This window comes from Pseudorasbora parva, chromosome 7, assembly GCF_024679245.1.
Source record: "Pseudorasbora parva isolate DD20220531a chromosome 7, ASM2467924v1, whole genome shotgun sequence".
Classification (NCBI taxonomy): domain Eukaryota; kingdom Metazoa; phylum Chordata; class Actinopteri; order Cypriniformes; family Gobionidae; genus Pseudorasbora; species Pseudorasbora parva.
The window spans coordinates 4,145,779-4,165,967 of NC_090178.1; the positions used below are offsets into that span (position 1 = coordinate 4,145,779).

The window sequence follows — 20,189 nt, forward strand, 5'->3', positions numbered from 1 at the left end:
TGTGAGAGATTACCTGATGTCTTCATTCAGCAGAGCCCACATGCTTCCCAGCTCTTCCTTTGTTTACCAGTAAACCAGAAAGCCTGGACACCTCAGTGTTTCCAAATCATTTTACCACACAACAGGTTGGACAAGGTCAAATCTTGACATAAATGGACAAAAACCACAACAGCATTTATCTACATGTCTTCTCTGTACAGTTGTCACAGCACTTGGAGAGAAAAAAGCAGCTTTAAGAGTGGAAAAACAAAAAAGATCCCAAAATGAATGAGACTTACAATAATGATATGCATATGAAAAAGACAACTTTTTATTGTCATCAAATGATACTGTACAATCAGGACTCATTTATGAGGCGCTTGTGGTAATGTGATTTACTCTTTCTTTGCTGAGAGACACTGTCCGGCTAAAAATGATGCTGCACTTTAAACATCAATAAACTCTAAGGCTGGTTTTTCATGACACAATAAAATGACAGGAAGCACAGACAAAGTGCGTCCAGATATGATTCTGAGGGACAAAAAACAACAACCATAATGGCTTATTAGTGCATTCAAAAGTGTTCCCTAGATATTGATGTACTCTTTCTTTAAATGCATAGAAGAACAGGTGAGCCCTCGCTGGGACGCATGGGCATTGATGGATCAGTGTCTCTCAGCATCCACATGAACAGAAGAGTCAGTAACACAGATACTATAAACTACACAGGTCTGGTCTGGATTTGTGACTGGCCGATGCAGACTTTACTGGCCTCAAGGTTCGGTTAACAGTTTGCTCCATCAGCAGTTATGAAAGACCTACAGAAAACAATAAAAAAGACAAAATACAATATGAAATACAGCTGCATGTAGGCATTAAGGGGTCAAGCACAAAGAAGGAACGATAAGTCATGCCATCATGGCTGGGAGCATCAGACCAAATGCAACAATGAGCAATAGGCAAAATGGCTGGAAAATCATACAGTTACTAGTTCATCTGCGTGTTTGTGTGCATTTGTGTGGGAGAAAGAGCGCATGTGCTTTCAATAGATAATGACACAGTGTTTTGTGTGAAAAACATGGAAATAATGTGTGGTTTTTATCCTATTGTTTAATATATTTCTTTTCTTGGTCAGGGTCGCTGTGGGTTTTGGTTCTTTTGCTGTTGAAAAGACATTTGATATAAATTAAATCATTTGGTGGAGTGATATGTCAAAACCTACTGGAACTACTTTGGAAAATAATAGCACACCTTAATGCTCGTCAACCAATCAGAATCAAGCAATCAAGAGCCATGTAATTTAACAGAAGTTAACAAACAGTTTTAAAGTCTTACCGTTTAATTTATTATTTATTTGTGCAAAACATGTTTGAGAAATAGGTAACTAAATGTCATATAATAATATCCTTACCTTCAGTGTTAGTCTGCATCTATATTCTTCCAGCCTCTTTGAGTTTTCCCACCAGATCCGCGACCGTCTCCACTTTTACTCCAGCTAGTCTCTGAGCAGGTTCGTCCACATTGAGCACCTCCAGCCGTGAGCTCACATCCACTCCTAGGTCCGCAGGCTTCACATTTGCAATCTTCTTTTTCTTCGCTTTCTACGGAGGCACAACCAAATAAAACTAATGCATGTCATATGGTACGCTTTTGCAGAATGTTTTCTGCCATGATTTCCACTAATGTTGGTCAAGGTTTCTTTTACGAAATGACTGATATTTGCCTGTAATGCTGTGTAGCTTGCCATTTAAAGGGGTTTGAAAAATTAAGTTTCGTCGTCAATTTACTGTTAACCACAGAATTTAATCAATTAAAATTAAAAAGTGCTTTTACATCTGAAAATCTGGAGGGAATTTGTGATTTGAAAATGCTAATTCTCCTTAGAAAATTAGATTATGCTTGCATTGAATCGTGAACATATAGCACAAAAATCCAGCTAAACCAATGACAGATCACTAAAACATCTTATAGTTTATATATAAATATAGATTTAGTTTTTCTATTTAAAAAAAGGAATCTTATACTCACCAAGGCTGCATTTATTCAATAAAATTAATAAAAAAACAGCAATACTGTGAAAGATTAAAATATTAGCACATTAATATGACTTCTGAAGGATCATGTGACTCTGAAGACTGGAGTAATGATGATAAATTCAGCTTTGATCACAGGAATAAATTACACTTTACTATATATTCACATAGAAAACAATTATTTTAATTTGTAATCATATTTCAGAATTTTTGATCAAGTAAATTTAGTCTTGGTAAGCAGAAGAAACTTATTTTAGTCTTACTTAGACATATTTTAATTCCAAACTTTTAACCAGCAGTGTACAGATTGACAAACCTGCATTTAGCAGACGGTTTTCAAAGTAAGCATTTGATCCACTCATGCATGAATCCATGATCTTGGTATTGCTACTGCAAAAAATGTACTTTAATCCCTATGGGCCTGCAGTGTTGCAATACTGTACCATGATGTTGGGCAGCGTGGCATATCTGGGAGTGTTGAGACGGAGGTCGGCGGTCACCACGGCTGGCATATTGATCGTAATGGTCTCCAATCCACCATCAATTTCTCTCACCACCTTCAACTTGCCTCCTTCGAAGGTCACCTCAGATGCAAAAGTTCCCTAGAAAATGACAGAATTATTGGGGGGAATTATTGATAACACTCAGTCCTGAAAGAAATGTGACGGGCATTCAGTTTGTACATTTTCTGAAGAATGCTGCCCATGCTAAAACCACCCCCATGAGTCTAGTGTGTTCAAATCAAGCCTGCAGTCTCCCTCTCATTTACTGAAGCTTTCGTGCCTCGATCGCCCCCCGTGACCGGTCCCAGTATAGCCACCCCTCTGTGTTTTCTAATGGACGCGAGGCAACCAAAACAATAAAATTTCACTTCAAATACACCCCCCCCCCCCCCCCCAAGTTAGTTTATGTCACTGAAGGCAGTTACCATCACGCTGATTTCATTTCAAGTGTTCGTTTTTAAAATAAGTTTAGCTTTAGTTAGTTATTTGATGCTATAAAAACGGGGTTTGTGACGTCATGATTGACAGCTGAGACTGACGGCTTCTCTGAGTGACGTTGTCACTGAGGCACTGACAGACTTTTTTGGGGGTTTTTGGGAGCAGATTGGAGCTTTAGCTTTAATTTCTACATTTCCATAACTGTTTATTTCACACCAACATAATTCATTGTTCTGCATCTGTGAGAGTGTGGATGGGCTTTTGATATCGTGACTGTACTTTCTGCTCTACTTCCTGCTCTCTACTGCGCAGACTCTGTCCCAAGATGTCAACGCCGTGCAGGCCGCCTGAAAGCTTCAACTCTGGCAAGCGGAAACGGATGATGTCGAGTCGTCCATATGTTTTAACGGTCTATGGTTCAAATCCACGGTAATAGTGATGCTTTCCTTATCTAACAAACCTGTGGCCAGTCCAACAAGGCTGCGGTCATCTGTCCAGTTTGATTGCAGTCATCATCTATGGCCTAAAAGAGGAACATCACACGATATCATGAAATCAACTGATGAATATCCAGTGATTTGTTGTACAACATTGTACAATAATTAACCGTCAGCTACCTGTTTACCCAGAATAATCAGATCGGCTTCCTCTTTCTTAGCCAGAGCAGCCATAATCTTGGAGACCTGGAGCGGACCAAGCGTGTCGTAGTCCTTTCCAGACACCTCCACATGAATGCCTCGGTCCGCACCCATGGCGAGAGCGGTCCGGATCGTCTCCTGCAACACGGATATTAATGGAACACACCCAGAAATTAATAACTGGGATTTAATATTCTTTCCTCATGTAGTAAAAAACATAAACACATGAAACTCTTAACATTTTAGTTGTCAAGTTGGAACTACGTTATCAAAATATGTATAATAAATAGTTTGAATTAAACTAATATATATATATATATATATATATACAAGAACTCTCCTATACTCCCAAAGGCTGCATTCATTTGATAAAAAAAATACAGTAATATTGTTAAATATTACAATATTTCTATGTGAATATATAGTAAAGTGTAATTTATTCCTGTGATCAATGCTGAATTTAACATCATTACTCCAGTCTTTAGTGTCACATGATCCTTCACTAATCATGAGCATATGAGGATTTGTGCTCAATTAGTAATAACGGTTCTTATTATTATCAATGCTGAAAACAGTTTATGCCGCTTAATTATTTTTGTGGAAAACGTGATACATTTTTTTCAGGATTTTTTGATGAATAGAAAGTTAAAAACAGCATTTATTTGAAATACAATCTTTTGTAACATTCACTTTTGATCAATTTAACACATCCTTGCAGAATAAAAGTATCAATTCATTTATTTAAAAAATATATTACTTGCCTCAATCTTTTGAATGGTGGTGTACCATTGTTTCCACAAAAATATTAAGCAGAACATTTTTTTTTCAACATCAATAATAATAAGAAATGCTAGCCTGGATGCCAGCCGAACTTAGCCCCGCCCACAAAATGTTTAGATCAGGCGGTTCGGTCTGGCCTCGCTCCATAGAGGAGTAATTATCCCCGAACAGAAACTGTTCAGACCAATGAAATCATCAGGGCGGGCTTTAGACGATGACAGACAGATGATCAACAGTAACGTAATCATCACGTCATTAAAGGGACTTGGATTATATTTTTTTGAATCCTAAACGGAGAGCTTGTTCGTATCTGCATTCACCATCACAATTTCTCTCAGAAATGATGATCATGTTGGGTAAGTACTCTGTGTATCATTCAATTATTTTACAACACTGGTAAAGATTGTGTATTCCAGCCTGATTTCAGCGCGTGTGCAGACAGGGTTGCCAAGTTTTTACAACAAAACACGGCAACTACTAAGGGGGTTCTCCGGTGAAATAATGGCGTTTGGGGAGTAAAATGTGTGTTATTTTGGCAAGGTTGCCTGCTAAAATTCACACTCCAGGGTCTATATATCACATAATAGTCGCTTCAACCCGCTGACATAGAAAAGAACCCGCGGAAAAAACGCGGACTTGGCATCATAGTGCAGTTGAGCTCTGTTGACATTTGACAAGTAACGTTATGCGTCCCTTCGTTGCTCTGATTGGTTGTAGGTCTGTCCAATTGATGTTTTTCCTGGTTCAGTTGAAACACGCCTCATAATCACAGCCCAATGGAGCATCAGACTCATATTCTGACTAGAATTGAGTATGACCACGTCAGGCTAAAGAAATGCAATAAATCAGCATAAAGGATCATGTGACACTGAAAACTGGAGTAATGATTATAAATTTAGCTTTGATCACAGGAGGACATTTACATTTATGCATTTAGCAGACGCTATTATCCAAATAAATGACATTTTACTATATATTCACATAGAAAACGGCTGATTTACATTTTAATATTTCACAATATTTACTGTATCTTTGATCAAATAAATGCAGCCTACCCCACACACACACACACACACACACACACACACACACACACACACACACACACACACACACACACACGGCATGTCATGCAACTAAAATATTTCAATCTAATTTATTACATCTGGCAATCAATTAATAGCAGATTAACTGCACATCAAATTTGGCTAACAAATTACACCAAAAAATCATTTAAATTCATTAATTTGTGTTAAATGAGAAAAGCATCAAATAGACATTACAAAAAATATTTTATTTAATTCAACATAGAAATTATTACACACACTCTTAGGCTACAAAGGCCAAGTTGTTGTTTTGAGAAGCTGCCTCTGAATTGGAAATTATTCAGATGCATAAATAAAGTCATACAGGTTTGAAATAACATGAGGTTGTTGGGAAACTATCCCTAAAATATGAACTTACGTTTGAATGGAATGATACTCTAAACTCCCTGCCAGTAGGTGGCAGTAAAAGTCTAAATGAGTCATTCATTCGATTGGTTCAAATGATTGATTCATTCAGGTATTAAGTAAATAGGTGAGCTTAACCGGGGAAAAGTGTCAGAAGAACTAGTGTATTTCTTACCTGAACCTGCTGAGGGCCACAGCTGACGGCCACAATCTCCTTAACAAGCTTCTTCTCCTTGAGTCTGACGGCCTCCTCCACCGCAATCTCACAGAACGGGTTCATCGAATGCTTGACGCCGTCTGTAACCACTCCTGTGTGGTCCGGCTTGACTCGGATCTGAGGTCGGACACAAAAACACAGAGACAGTGGTGTGAGAGTGTGAACAAAAAACACAAAGCCATCATATGAGCTTTTATCTAGGTCAGCTCATTATCATTTATAACAACACTGCTGGATCAAGACGGCGACTTTCACAAGGCTGAACTGGAGGCTGTCCAAAAACATTCACGGTAAGAGGCAACGTGTTTGACCTCAAATGACCTGTGCTCATACTATGCCAAGGGTGGCATGAAGGACACAGATTTTGAAACCATGGAGGCTGTTTAATAATCCACAGCATGCAGACGACACAGCTGATATTAGCAGTATGGAGGCCACACACTTCCGGATCAATATCCCTATAGGGTCGAGTCAGATCAGCGGTTTCATGATGTCAAATTACACCAAACAACATTTGACACTGAACAATCTGATTGGAAATGATCACAATGACACAGATTTGGGACATTTGATAACCAACCTGATCAATATGATCTGACAAATCAATAAATTACAACAGGGCAACTCATTTGTTATCTGATTACTTGATAATGGGCAAAACAAAAGGTCACAAGACCAAAGATTACAGACTAAACCAGAAATTAAGTATTTAGAAATTTTTTCAAAATGCTATTATTTCTTATAGAAAACCACAGATACTTTAAAACACTTTAACTGCAACTATACATGATTTGTGTGTGTGTGTGTGTGTGTGTGTGTGTGTGTGTGTGTGTGTGTGTGTGTGTGTGTGTGTATATATATATATATATATATATGTATATTATATATATAGGTTTTATTTTATTTACTAAAATGGTTTATTTATTTATTAATTTACACAAAAGGCAGTTTGATTGAGTCAAAAATATAGATGTTCACAGCTGATATTTCATTCAGATCTGAAATTAAAGATGACATACATTTTCGCACATTTTTGCAAATGTAGATCTGCATAGTTTATTAAACAAAATGTTACTAATTGAGTGAAAATAACTTTGTTGATGTAAAAAAAAAATCAACTTTTGTTTTCAGTTTTCTTATAATATTTTGTAATGAATGTTCATATAAATTCTGTATACAGATAAACTCACAAGTCTGTCCATTCTTCCCCTATATTTTAAGTAATTAAACAAATAACTTTAGATAAAAGTATCTGATAAATGAAGCAATTCTCACATATTAAATATAAAACTGAGCAAGTGCATATATAATGTGCATATGTATATAGACAACAGATGGAAATAAAAATAAATATGTCTATAATGGTAACCCACGAGTTTTGACAAGGGACATTAATAATATTAACTTTAACGAAATCAAAATTAAATATAAAACATTTTCCCTACATTATCACATTAAAAGATACGTATTTTATTTTACTTTTTACACTTTCATATGTATTATGTAACGAAACGTGCATGTTTATAAAACTACAGCTGGGCAGGTGATTGTGGAATAAAATAGCTCATTATTATGATCCCACGGCCATAATTGTAAGGAGTTTTATCAGATATTATTTAAGACAACAATATTAATAACGCTGACCTTCGTCAAACAACCCTGTTTACAAAACGATTCTCATTCGACAGAACAACTGGCCTATGTTCAGCTCTTTTCCGTGACAGAAATAGTCCAAAGAAGGACAACACCGTGTTTATTCATAATTAAAAGCATTAGCGTGAGTTTTATCGGATGTATACCTTGACAGCATAATCAATGACCCGTTTAACTCCGACCAGAACCCGGGCGCTCATCGTGGATCTTGCTGTTTGACACCGGGCATGAACTTCAGCAGAAGGATCCAGCCGGAGCGGTAGTGGAGTGACACCATTTGGGGCGGGGTTTAGCGAACGCCCATTCTGTGAGCCAATCGAACTGCTCAGATCAGGGAGCTGCCAATCAAAAGCAGAGCTGTGGCCAATCAGCGACTCCGTGTGCTCTTGCGCTCGAGCGCTCTGTCTGACTGAAACCTGACTGAAACAGACTTAAAATTTGTTCCTTCATAAGTAGGTTAAAGGTCGTGTGATTGTTGTGATTAAACGCAGCATATCTAGACCTCGATCAATATTTAACAAAATGATTACAACAAGTGGTGAGAGAAACGGAGTCTTTTTAAGACTTAGAAACTGATTTATATTGACAAACTGTTTTCTCAAGCACTCGAAAGGAGGACATCTGCTGGTCACAAGGAACAATTCTAAAGACTTAAGTCAAAAGTTACCACAGTGCCCTTATTTTTTTTTATGTAAAAGGGTTACATTTTTGTGTAATAGTATTTTGATTGTAGGCGAGTTTAATTAACACACATGTAGATTTCTTATCAAGTTGTTTATAATTATAAGTGTACTGTCAAAACGACTAATCACATATATAACAAAAAAGTTTGTGTGTATATTGTGTTAATATTGTGTTGGTCCCACTTTTGCTGCCAAAACAACCCTGACCGGTCGAGGTATGGACTCCACTAGACCCCTGTAGACGTGCTGTGGTATCTGGCACCAAGATTTTAGCAGCAGATCATTTAAGTCCTGTAAGTTGAGAGTTGGGGCCTCCTTGAATCAGACTTATACAGACTTATTTTGCTCAGCACATCCCACAGATGCTCGATTGGATTGAGATCTGGGGAATTTAGAGGCCAGGTCAACACCTCAAACTTGTTGTTGTGCTCCTCAAAAAACATTCCTGAACCATTTTTGCATTGTGTCAGGTGCATTATCCTGGTGGAAGAGCCACCAGGAATACCGTTTCCATGAAAGGCTGCACATGGTCTGCAACAATGCTTAGGTAGGTGGTGTGTGTCAAAGTAACATCCACATGGATGGAGGACCCAAGGTTTCCCAGCAGAACATTGCCCAAAGCATCACACTGCCTCCGCCGGCTCGCCTTCTTCCCATAGTGCATCCTGATGCCATGTGTTCCCCAGGTAAGCCACACACACACACCCGGCCATTCATGTGATGTAAAAAAAAATGTGTTTCCTCAGACCAGGCCACCTTCTTCCATCTGTGGTCCAGTTCTGATGCTCATGTGCCACTGTTGGTGCTTTTGGCGGGGTCAGGGGTCAGCATGGGCACTCTGACTGGTCAGCGGCTTTGCCGCCCCATATACGCAACAAACTGAGCTGCTTTGTGTATTCTGACAGCTTTCTATCAGAACCAGCATTAACTTCTGGAGCAGTTTGAGCTCCAGTAGCACGTCTGTTTGATCGGACCACACGGGCCAGCCTTCGCTCCCACCGTGCATCACTGAGCCTTGGCCGCCCATGACCCTGTGGCCGGTTCTCCACTGTTCCTTCCTTGGAGCACTTTTGATAGATACTGACCACTGCAGACCGGGAACAGCCCACAAGAGCTGCAGTTTTGGAGATGCTCTGACCCAGTCATCTAGCCATCACAATTTGGCCCTTGACAAACTCACTCAAATCCTTACGCTTGCCCATTTTTCCGGCTTTTAACACATCAACTTGGAGGGAAAAAAAGTGAATTTGCTTCCTAATATATCCCACCCACTAACAGATGAAGAGATAATCAGTGTTATTCACTTCACCTGCTATAATGTTATGCCTGATTGATGTATATTGACATATTTCACAATATTACTGTTTTTGCTGTATTTTTAATCAAATAAATGGAGGCTTAATGAGGAAAAGAGACTTCTTAAAAGTGTAATGTATATATATATATATATATACAGGGAGTGCAGAATTATTAGGCAAGTTGTATTTTTGAGGATTCATTTTATTATTGAACAACAACCATGTTCTCCATGAACACAAACAACTCATTAACATCAAAGCTGAATATTTTTGGAAGTTTTAGTTTTAGCTATTTTAGGGGGATATCTGTGTGTGCAGGTGACTATTACTGTGCATAATTATTAGGCAACTTAACAAAAAACAAATTTATACCCATTTCAGTTATTTATTTTTACCAGTGAAACCAATATAACATCTCAACATTCACAAATACACATTTCTGACATTCAAAAACCAAACAAAAACAAATCAGTGACCAATATAGCCACCTTTCTTTGCAAGGACACTCAAAAGCCTGCCATCCATGGATTCTGTCAGTGTTTTGATCTGTTCACCATCAACATTGCGTGCAGCAGCAACCACAGCCTCCCAGACACTGTTCAGAGAGGTGTACTGTTTTCCCTCCCTGTAAATCGCACATTTGATGATGGACCACAGGTTCTCAATGGGGTTCAGATCAGGTGAACAAGGAGGCCATATCATTAGCTTTCAGCTTGTGTGTCTTGTTCAGTGGTGGTCGACTTTCTGCCTTTCTTACCGTGGCCATGTCTCTGAGTATTGCACACCTTGTGCTTTTGGGCACTCCAGTGATGTTGCAGCTCTGAAATATGGCCAAACTGGTGGCAAGTGGCATCTTGGCAGCTGCACGCTTGACTTTTCTCAGTTCACGGGCAGTTATTTTGCGCCTTGGTTTTTCCACACGCTTCTTGCGACCCTGTTGACTATTTTGAATGAAACGCTTGATTGTTCGATGATCACGCTTCAGAAGCTTGGCTATTTTAAGACTGCTGCATCCCTCTGCAATATATCTCACTATTTCTGACTTTTCTGAGCCTGTCAAGTCCTTCTTTTGACCCATTTTGCCAAAGGAAAGGAAGTTGCCTAATAATTATGCACACCTGATATATGGTGTTGATGTCATTAGACCACACCCCTTCTCATTACAGAGATGCACATCACCTAATATGCTTAATTGGTAGTAGGCTTTCCAGCCTATACAGCTTGGAGTAAGACAACATGCATAACGAGGATGATGTGGTCAAAATACTCATTTGCCTAATAATTCTGCACTCCCTGTATATATATATATATATATATATATATATATATATATATATATATATATATATATATATATATATATATATATATATATATATATATATATATATATATATATATATATACACACACACACACATACATGCATACATATTTTAATATAATATATTTCATTTACACACTCCAGTTGGTGGCAGTAATGCTGCCATTAATCCTCCGAAGAGAAAGAAGAAGAATCTCACATGACTGGAGTGTTTGTTCCCGTGATCAGCTGTGAGAGAGTCCGAGCTCTGATGGATCAGCTGCAGCTCAGCTCACACTCTTCACCCAGGTAATGCTTTACACTGCCAGCGGCTCACATTCACACACAGAAAGAGCTATGACAAATGTGCCATGCATACAGGAACACACTGTAAGTTTGTGTAGAAATTATATCTTTAATAATGTAATTTGATTGTGCATCTTCTGCAGTTGGGTATACACACTATACTGCTGGTCCATAGTTTTGCATTTATTTACAGAGACCAACATCTGAGAAGTTAAACAGTTTGTGATTGTAAAAAAGCTGGCTTTCAGGGTCATCATGTACTTTTATGTCACAGGAACAAGATCTACAGTCACAAAAATCAAGAAGGCAAGGCAAGGCAAGGCAAGGCAAGTTTATTTGTATAGCACATTTCATACCCAATGGCAATTCAAAGTGCTTTACATAGAAATTAATTAAAACAGTGGTAACAAATAAGAACAGTTGTACAACTGTCTTAAGAAAAGACAGTTGTACAAATAGCTGAAGGTACGTCTGTCATTAAGTCGTGTTCATCACATGATGCTTTTTGTAATTGATCAAGACATTTGTTCCATGATGCATGCTTTATTTGTGACGGGTACTCTCTTTTCCTGATGTTCTACTTCCTTTCCAAGATATTTGCTTTAGTTCTGGGTAGTTGACATACGATTTAGCAGTTTCAGCAGTATGATATGCTATAATACATCTAAAACGTGAACATGTTGTTTTGTCATATTTACTGAGAGACTTATTAGTACTATTAATGATACATAATATAACCTCAAATTATTTGAATGTGTATGAGCTTTATTAAATCATCATGTTACATGTCTGCTGTGTTTTGTTGTTGCAGGTGTGGCAGTGGATGGCAACGTTCACTATCAGTTTCACACAGAAAACACTGGAGGACAGGTGAGTGTCGCCATAGATAAATCATATTATTATAGTCAAGCGTTTTGAGAGGAAGATTAAACCGATGTCTATGCCAAAGACTTTGACTAGCTGTGTGACATAGTTCATGGCTGGATGATTTTTGTCATTTTGTCTCTCTTAGTGGGAAACTCATAAACTCTTTTTTTGTTGTCATTTTTCTTTTTTTGTGTCATTTTACCCCAAAATGTATATTTCATTACTTTAATGCAAAAAAAAAAAAAAAAAAAAAAGAATACAAAAAATTGGTGATAGTATTTAATTTATGCTTGCTGATTAAAAAACATTAAAAACACATAATAGAACTTATGTATTAAAGTATTTTTTATACTTTTATACAGCCCTTGAGAATAATGGGAATAACATCGGGAATGAGAATTTAATGTAAAATAAACTTTATTTTCGTTTTCTTGAGTTTCTCCTATTTGCAGGAGCAGTCATGTGATTCTAATCTCTCACTGGGATTGGCACTGGGCCTGTGTCACATGTCAGTCAGTAGGCAGGTCACATGACATGATTTTTTGGGGGGGGGGGGGGTGCTATTAAGGGGCATTTACAAATGTGTATTCTTTCAGTGAACAACTGTGTCGTTCTAGACCTTTTAAATTAGATCATGCACAGCTCTCTGCAAGGACTGGAGGGATGATTATTAAACGGATGAATGGAGAATTCAGACAGGGGATGCTGGAAACTCTCCCATGAACACTTTAGACATTTTCCTTGCATTTTAGGTCAGCAAAAAGCTTCAGACTCTCTTGTTTTTGGGATGTTGAGATATTGCGATAATTTAATCACATCATATCTTGTGGTACAATATCAGCTAAAGTATCGTTTTAACAGTGTTTGTCATTTGAATGCTTGTTCCTTATTTTAGGGGCTGAATTTGATGGGAATTTTTATATTGTGCAAGTGTAAAAAAATACAAATAAACAAAATGAGAGTAGAATAGAATGTTTCCATTGCAACTAATTGAAATAAAATAAGCACTAAAATGACTAAATCTAATCTAATATATATATATACATTTACAACTTTTGAATGCAGTACAATATCAAATTGCATACTCTAATTTTAGTATGTTTAGTAGAGCTGCACGATAGTTAAAAGATGGCCATCTTGATTCAAACACCCACACAATCTTATTCGTAAATGACATTCTACTGTGTCTATTATTATGACAAAATCACACCGAAATCATGTATAGTATTACACAAATTCACAAACACTCTTATCAACCACTCAGTATCATTAATTAATATATAATATAATTAATAATATAATTAAAAGTTTACAGTTCGGATATCATATCATAATATAATTAAAAGTTTATAGTTCGGATATAAACACTGATGTCTTTGGAAGTGATCAAAATAAAGTAACATGCTGCTTCAAATAATGATTATATCGATTACACAGTAATGTATTTCAATGAATCATAAAATGGCCCTGATAATTATGCCACTAGACATTAAAAAATCATGTTAATTTCAAATACTTCTCTCACTGACAACAGTAGTCCGGCCAGGATATTGTCATTCTAAAGTTGTTGTTGAGGCCCTCAACTGATGTTGATGTTGACGTGTTGTGTTTTTGCCTGAAGCTCCGCCCTCCATCAATCGACCAATATCGAAGTCAGTAGTGTTTAGGCATCCGGGTTGCCAGATCTGCTCTAGTTACCACAGCTAGAGATCTACAAACGTTCCTGCTGATCCTGCAGCCAATCTGGCAACCTTGAGTCAGGGGGAGGGGGAGGGGGGAGACACCTGCAGTACCAGTTGTTTCAACCCAAATTTGGGTCAAATTGTATTGATAAACCCAACTGTTGGGTCTGTCCATATAGGTGCACCTATAGGTGGGTGTACAATGCCTGCACACTCTGATTATTACACACACAGGGATGCACAGGAGCACACAAACATGCCAAATATTAAAAATAAAAGGATTCCTCTCTGGAGAAGTGTTCAGTCTTTCCGCTCCATGTAAATACACTACAAAAAAATGCTCTTCTTAATTTATATATTATATACATTTATAAATGCTCTTCTGCATTTACTATGTAAGTAAAATGACATAAGATATTTTTTCTTGTTTTGTTGAAAATAAAATCAAAATGAAGTGAGTTTTTGCTTAAAACAGGCAAAATGATCTGCCAATGGGGTGAGAAAAAGAATCTTGTTTCTTGTTTTCGTCCCAAACAGAAATAAGATTATTCTTCTCACCCTATTGGCAGGTCATTTTGTTGTGCCTGTTTTAAGCAAAAACTCACTTCATTTTGATTTTTTTACCCAGAAAACAAGAAAAAAAATCAAGGCAAGGCAAGGCAAGTTTATTTATATAGCACATTTCATACACAATGGCAATTCAAAGTGCTTTACATAGAAAGGAATTAAAATAGGGCTAAAAAATGAAAACTAAATCAGTTATAAAAAGATTTAAAAAAATGATGCATAGATAAGATAAGGTGCAATCAGTCGGACGTACAGCGCTCAGAGCTCATTCAGTAAATGCACAGCTGTACAGATGTGTTTTCAGTCTGGATTTGAATGTGGCTACTGTTGGAGCACATCTGATCTGTTCAGGAAGCTGGTTCCAACTACGGCTGCCATAATAGCTAAAGGCAGACTCTCCTTGCTTTGAGTGAACTCTTGGTATTTCTAACTGACTTGATCATGCTGATCTGAGTGATCTGTTGGGTTTGTATTTAATCAGCATATCTGCGATGTATTGAGGTCCTAGCTCATTGAGTGATTTATAAACAAGTAATAGTACTTTAAAATCGATCCTAAATGTAACTGGAAGCCAGTGTAAAGACCTGAGGACTGGTGTGATATGGTCATATTTTCTGCTTCTGCTCAGCGTTCTGTATGAGCTGCAGCTGTCTAATGGTCTTTTTAGGAAGGCCAGTGAGAAGGCCATTACAATAGTCCACCCTACTGGTGATGAAAGCATGAACCAGTTTCTCTAAGTCTTGCCTGGAGACAAAGCATCTAATTCTTGCAATATTTTTCAGATGATAGTATGCTGATTTAGTAATTGCTTTGACATGACTACTAAAACTCAGGTCGGACTCCAAAATCACACCAAGATTCCTGACTTGATTTTTTGTTATCAGACCTTTCACCTCAAGATATGCGTTCACCTTGAGAATTTCATCTTTGTTTCCAAATGTAGTGATTTCAGTTTTGTCTTTGTTTAACTTATGAATCATGTCATTTTACTTATCTAGTAAATGCATCTTGATTTAAGAATAGTTAGATATTTGGACTGGAAACAAGAAAAAAAAACTAAATAAGAAGAGCATTTTTTGTAGTGTATTGAATCTGTCATGGTGTGAGCACAACTGGCTTTTAAAGGGAAAGTGAGATGAGACTAATTGGTTTATTGCACGTTCCACATAAAACACACCCATGAATAGGGACGACCCTGCACCTGGCACGGCGACTGTTTTTTTCAGTCGTTAAACTAGCAAAAGTGGATTCAGACACGCCCTAAGTGTACCTACGCCGTGTGTTTCAGACCATGTGCTCAGATCGTTAAAATCGGGCCCTCTGTGACATACATATTAAACCCCGCGGCTTCCGTCGAAGAAGGTCAAAATACCGGCGCGATCATAGGTATATTTACATAGAAGCCTCAATCGACCGATCCACGCAGGCTCTTATGAGGAAACTCTCTCTCTCTCTCTCTCTCTCTCTCTCTCTCTCTCTCTCTCTCTCTCTCTCTCTCTCTCTCTCTCTCTCTCTCTATATATATATATATATATATATATATATATATATATATATATGATCGCACCGTGATATTGACCAGATTATTCTACAGAAGTAATGGCGCTGGGAATACTAGATGAGATTTGTCTGATATGAGGTAAAAAAATACCATAAATACTTTTCTGTTTCTCTCAGAAACCGATCGTTTGGTGTCTTAAGACATCAATGTGTCTCCACGAGCCGTAGGGTTTAATATGGATTCGTATGTCTGTGTGTTTTTCACTCTCATAGAATTACACCCCATTGACATGCATTATACGAGCAACGGCTGAGTTAAAAATCTTCATTTGTGTTCTCCTGAAGAAACAAACACACTGTGATAAAGTTCGTTTGTGTAAGGAAGGAAGAGGACAAGGGGGTCGGTTTGACTGCTGACGCTTCTCTTTATTAGAACAAAAACTCAGTCTCTTCACACGGCTATTGCCCGTGTGTATCTCTCTCAGTCACTTCCGGGTTCCGGTTAAACGTTCCGCTTCCGGGTCATCGTGTCTCACAACTCAATGTCCGTGAGTGTGTGTGTGTGTCGCGTCAGCAGTCCCTCTCTCTCTCCTGGATCTCCGGTTCCACCTAGGTTTTATCCCCTCTCCGCGCTCATTACTGGAACGAGAGACAGGTGTTATTAATCTGCTTCCAACCCACTCACTTACCGCTCGTCCCGCGGCTCTCTCTCCCGCTGCAGACCTCGCTGAACCACGCCCCCCTTGCCACATACCCCCACCGCCCGACTCAGGCCGGGGAGCCGTCCGGCCTGCAGCCCCCCCCCCCCCCATTTCTGGAGAGGAAATCGGCCACAGCCATCTGAGCACCCGGCCTGTGGACCACCTTGAATTTAAACGGCTGAAGAGCTAGATACCAACGGGTGATCCGCGCGTTGGTATCCTTCATGCGGTGGAGCCATTGGAGAGGAGCGTGGTCCGAACAGAGGGTGAACTCCCGCCCCAGGAGGTAATAGCGGAGAGTGAGAACGGCCCATCTGATGGCCAAACACTCCTTCTCTATGGTGCTGTACTTAGCTTCCCTCTTGGAGAGCTTACGGCTAATGTACAGCACCGGCCGCTCTCCCCCCTCCACCTCCTGGGCCAGGACTGCGCCCAGCCCCCTGTCCGACGCGTCAGTCTGCAACAAGAAAGGGAGAGAAAAGTCAGGGGAGTGTAAAAGCGGCCCGCCACATAGAGCAGCCTTCACTTGGGTAAAAGCCTGTTGACACGGCTCCGTCCACTGGACCGTATCTGGTAGCCCCTTTCTAGTAAGATCAGTCAAAGGGCTGGTGAGGTCCGAATAATTTGGTATAAACCGTCTATAATATCCCGCCAGCCCCAAAAACTGTCTTACCTCCTTTTTGGTCTTGGGCCTCGGACAGGTTGCAATTGCGGCAGTCTTATCAATTTGGGGACGCACCTGACCATGACCCAAGTGGAAGCCCAGATACCTTACTTCCACCCGCCCAATCGCACACTTCTTTGGGTTGGCCGTGAGCCCCGCTCCCCTCAGCGACCTCAGGACCGCCCTCACATGCTGCATATGCCGCTGCCAATCGTGACTATAAATCACTATGTCATCCAGGTACGCAGCAGCATACGCAGCATGGGGGCGCAAAATCCTATCCATGAGTCGCTGGAAGGTTGCGGGCGCTCCGAACAAGCCGAAAGGAAGCGTGACAAATTGGTGTAATCCAAACGGCGTGGTGAAAGCTGTCTTTTCTTTGGACAATGGAGACAAGGGGATCTGCCAATAGCCCTTTGTTAAGTCCAGTGTCGAATAAAATCGAGCCGTGCCTAACCGATCAAGCAACTCGTCAACCCGCGGCATTGGATACGCGTCGAATTTCGACACAGCGTTCACCTTGCGGTAGTCCACACAGAACCTGACCGAGCCGTCTGTTTTGGGGACCAAAACTATCGGGCTCGCCCAGTCACTGTTGGACTCCTCGATTACTCCCATGTCGAGCATTGCGCCTAATTCTTCCTGAACTACTTTTTTCTTATGTTCAGGCAAGCGATACGGCCGGCTGCGAACTACCACGCCCGGCTCGGTCTCGATATGGTGCTGAATCAAGTCGGTACGTCCCGGTAGGGGCGAGAACACGTCAGCGAACTCCGCCTGCAATTTTGATAAATCAGAGAGTTGTAACGGTGAGAGGTGATCTCCCCCAGGGGCCAGCGCGACTGATTGCGCTTTAATGCTCGCCTCTGGCCCGAGATCATCCTCTCCCCCGATCACCGTTGCCAACAACACTGATTCCACCTCATTCCATTTTTTTAGCAGGTTGAGGTGGTATATTTGACGTGCCCCGTTCCTATCGGATCGTATCACTTCATAATCGAGCTCTCCTATCTGTCGTGCGACCTCAAACGGCCCCTGCCACTTTGACATTAATTTTGAGCTCGACGTAGGGAGTAGAACGAGCACTTTCTCTCCCGGTGTGAATTTGCGTAGTTTTGTACCCCTGTTATATGACCGGCTCTGGCGGTCCTGGGCTTGCAACAAATTCTCCCTAGATAGCCGCCCCAAGGTGTGGAGTTTTGTTCGCAAGTCCATGACGTACTGAATTTCGTTTTTGGCCAAAGAAGGTCCCTCCTCCCAAGTTTCTCGTAGGACGTCCAGCACCCCCCGTGGCTGTCGTCCGTAGAGAAGCTCGAAGGGGGAAAACCCCGTGGAGGCTTGTGGAACCTCCCGCACGGCAAATAAGAGGGGTTCTAACCACCGATCCCAATTTTTGGCGTCTTCCTGTACGAACTTACGGATCATGGATTTAAGAGTGCGATTAAATCGTTCGACCAAGCCGTCCGTTTGTGGGTGATAGACGCTTGTTCGAATGGATTTAATGCCCAATAATCCGTAGAGTTCGCTCATCGTGCGTGACATAAACGCCGTGCCTTGATCAGTGAGGATTTCTTTCGGAATCCCCACTCGGGAGATCAGACGAAACAGTGCGTCCGCAACACTCTTCGCGGAGATGTTGCGGAGAGCCACTGCCTCCGGATATCGTGTTGCGTAGTCCACGATGACTAACGCAAAACGATGTCCGCGTGCGGATCGCTCCAATGGCCCGATGAGGTCCATCGCAATTCTCTCGAAGGGGACCTGCATTAATGGAAGGGGGCGCAATGGCGCTTTTGGGGCGGCCAGTGGATTCACCAACTGACATTCAGGGCAAGACGCGCACCACCTGCGCACATTGTCATGAATGCCTGGCCAAAAAAATCGGGTCATTAAGCGATTCAGTGTGGCCGCCTGCCCCAGGTGGCCCGCCATCGGGTTCGAGTGAGCCGCCTGGAAAAGCATTTCCCGGCGGCTCTTTGGTACTAATAACTGGGTTGTATCCACTTTTGTCTGAGTGTCTTGGGTCACTCGATACAACCGATCCTTAATTATGGCAAAATAAGGATACGTGACGGGCAACGCGGGTTGGAGAGACTGACCGTCGATAGAGCGGACCTGCTGAAATGCATGTTTTAGGGTCTCATCTTGAGACTGCTCCAGAGGGAAGTCATCGCGGTCCGAGAGAATCAGTCTCTCGACCCCGCTCGGTTCCTCTGAAGCTGTTCCCAAGGGTCCCGTATCAGTCTCGCCAACCTGCACTCGCACCGCCCCGTTCCTAGCCTTGTTTTCCCAAGCGGCATCCGCGCATAACGACCCCAATAATGCCGAAAAGGCGGGCCAATTCGTCCCCAGAATTAGCGGATGCCGGAGGTGGGGACTAACCGCCACCTCAACACTATGCTTTTTCCCCCTAAACTGTATCGTGACTGGGACAACCGGATATTCCACCACATCCCCGTGCACACACCGCACCTTAACCATGCGGCTTGTATCCAATGCCCCAGGCTGCATCAGGCTTTGATGGATCGAGGTTTGGTTACATCCTGAATCCACCAAGGCCTGATATGTACCCCCCTTGATACTTACAGGAATTTGGTACTCTCCTGCTTGATCGGGGGTGGTCCGCTGGACGTCCGGGATCCGGATCATTGTCCCGATGTCCATCCTCGGACATCGGTCCACAAAATGATCCGGATCACCGCACCGCCAGCAGGCCAGCCCAGGCTTACCCGCCACCCCTGCGGCGGGGAGTGGGTTGGAAAATGAGCGCGGGGAGGGTGTGCAACCGGAGCCATTATCACCACCCGCCCCCAGCGGCCCCGCCCCCCTGGGCGGAGCCCGCGAACTCCCGGACGGTCCTGGGCCCATCCCACCCCGACCTCTGGGGGGAACGCGAGGAGGGCCTGGAGGACGGGACCTGGGGAGA

General features: G+C 41.1%; 2 protein-coding genes across 2 annotated transcripts in view; one reads left to right on the top strand and one right to left on the bottom strand.

Moving 5' to 3' along the window:
- Positions 1-288: 288 nt before the first annotated feature.
- etfb (electron transfer flavoprotein subunit beta) lies at positions 289-7,994 on the bottom strand. Its single transcript, XM_067447802.1, has 7 exons — positions 7,839-7,994; positions 5,998-6,156; positions 3,571-3,729; positions 3,414-3,476; positions 2,456-2,614; positions 1,391-1,580; positions 289-797 (listed from the first exon to the last, which is right to left on the bottom strand). The coding sequence occupies exons 1-6, from the start codon at positions 7,890-7,892 to the stop codon at positions 1,410-1,412; spliced, it is 765 nt and encodes a 254-aa protein (XP_067303903.1). The 5' UTR covers positions 7,893-7,994; the 3' UTR covers positions 289-797; positions 1,391-1,409.
- Positions 7,995-11,196: 3,202 nt separating this feature from the next.
- usf2l (upstream transcription factor 2, c-fos interacting-like) overlaps positions 11,197-20,189 on the top strand; it is a 68,041-nt gene continuing 59,048 nt past the window's right edge. The window contains exons 1-4 of the mRNA XM_067447805.1: positions 11,197-11,285; positions 11,557-11,582; positions 11,718-11,747; positions 12,094-12,152. Coding sequence (XP_067303906.1) covers positions 11,197-11,285; positions 11,557-11,582; positions 11,718-11,747; positions 12,094-12,152 — 204 coding nt within the window. The remainder of the gene's footprint in view (positions 11,286-11,556; positions 11,583-11,717; positions 11,748-12,093; positions 12,153-20,189) is intronic.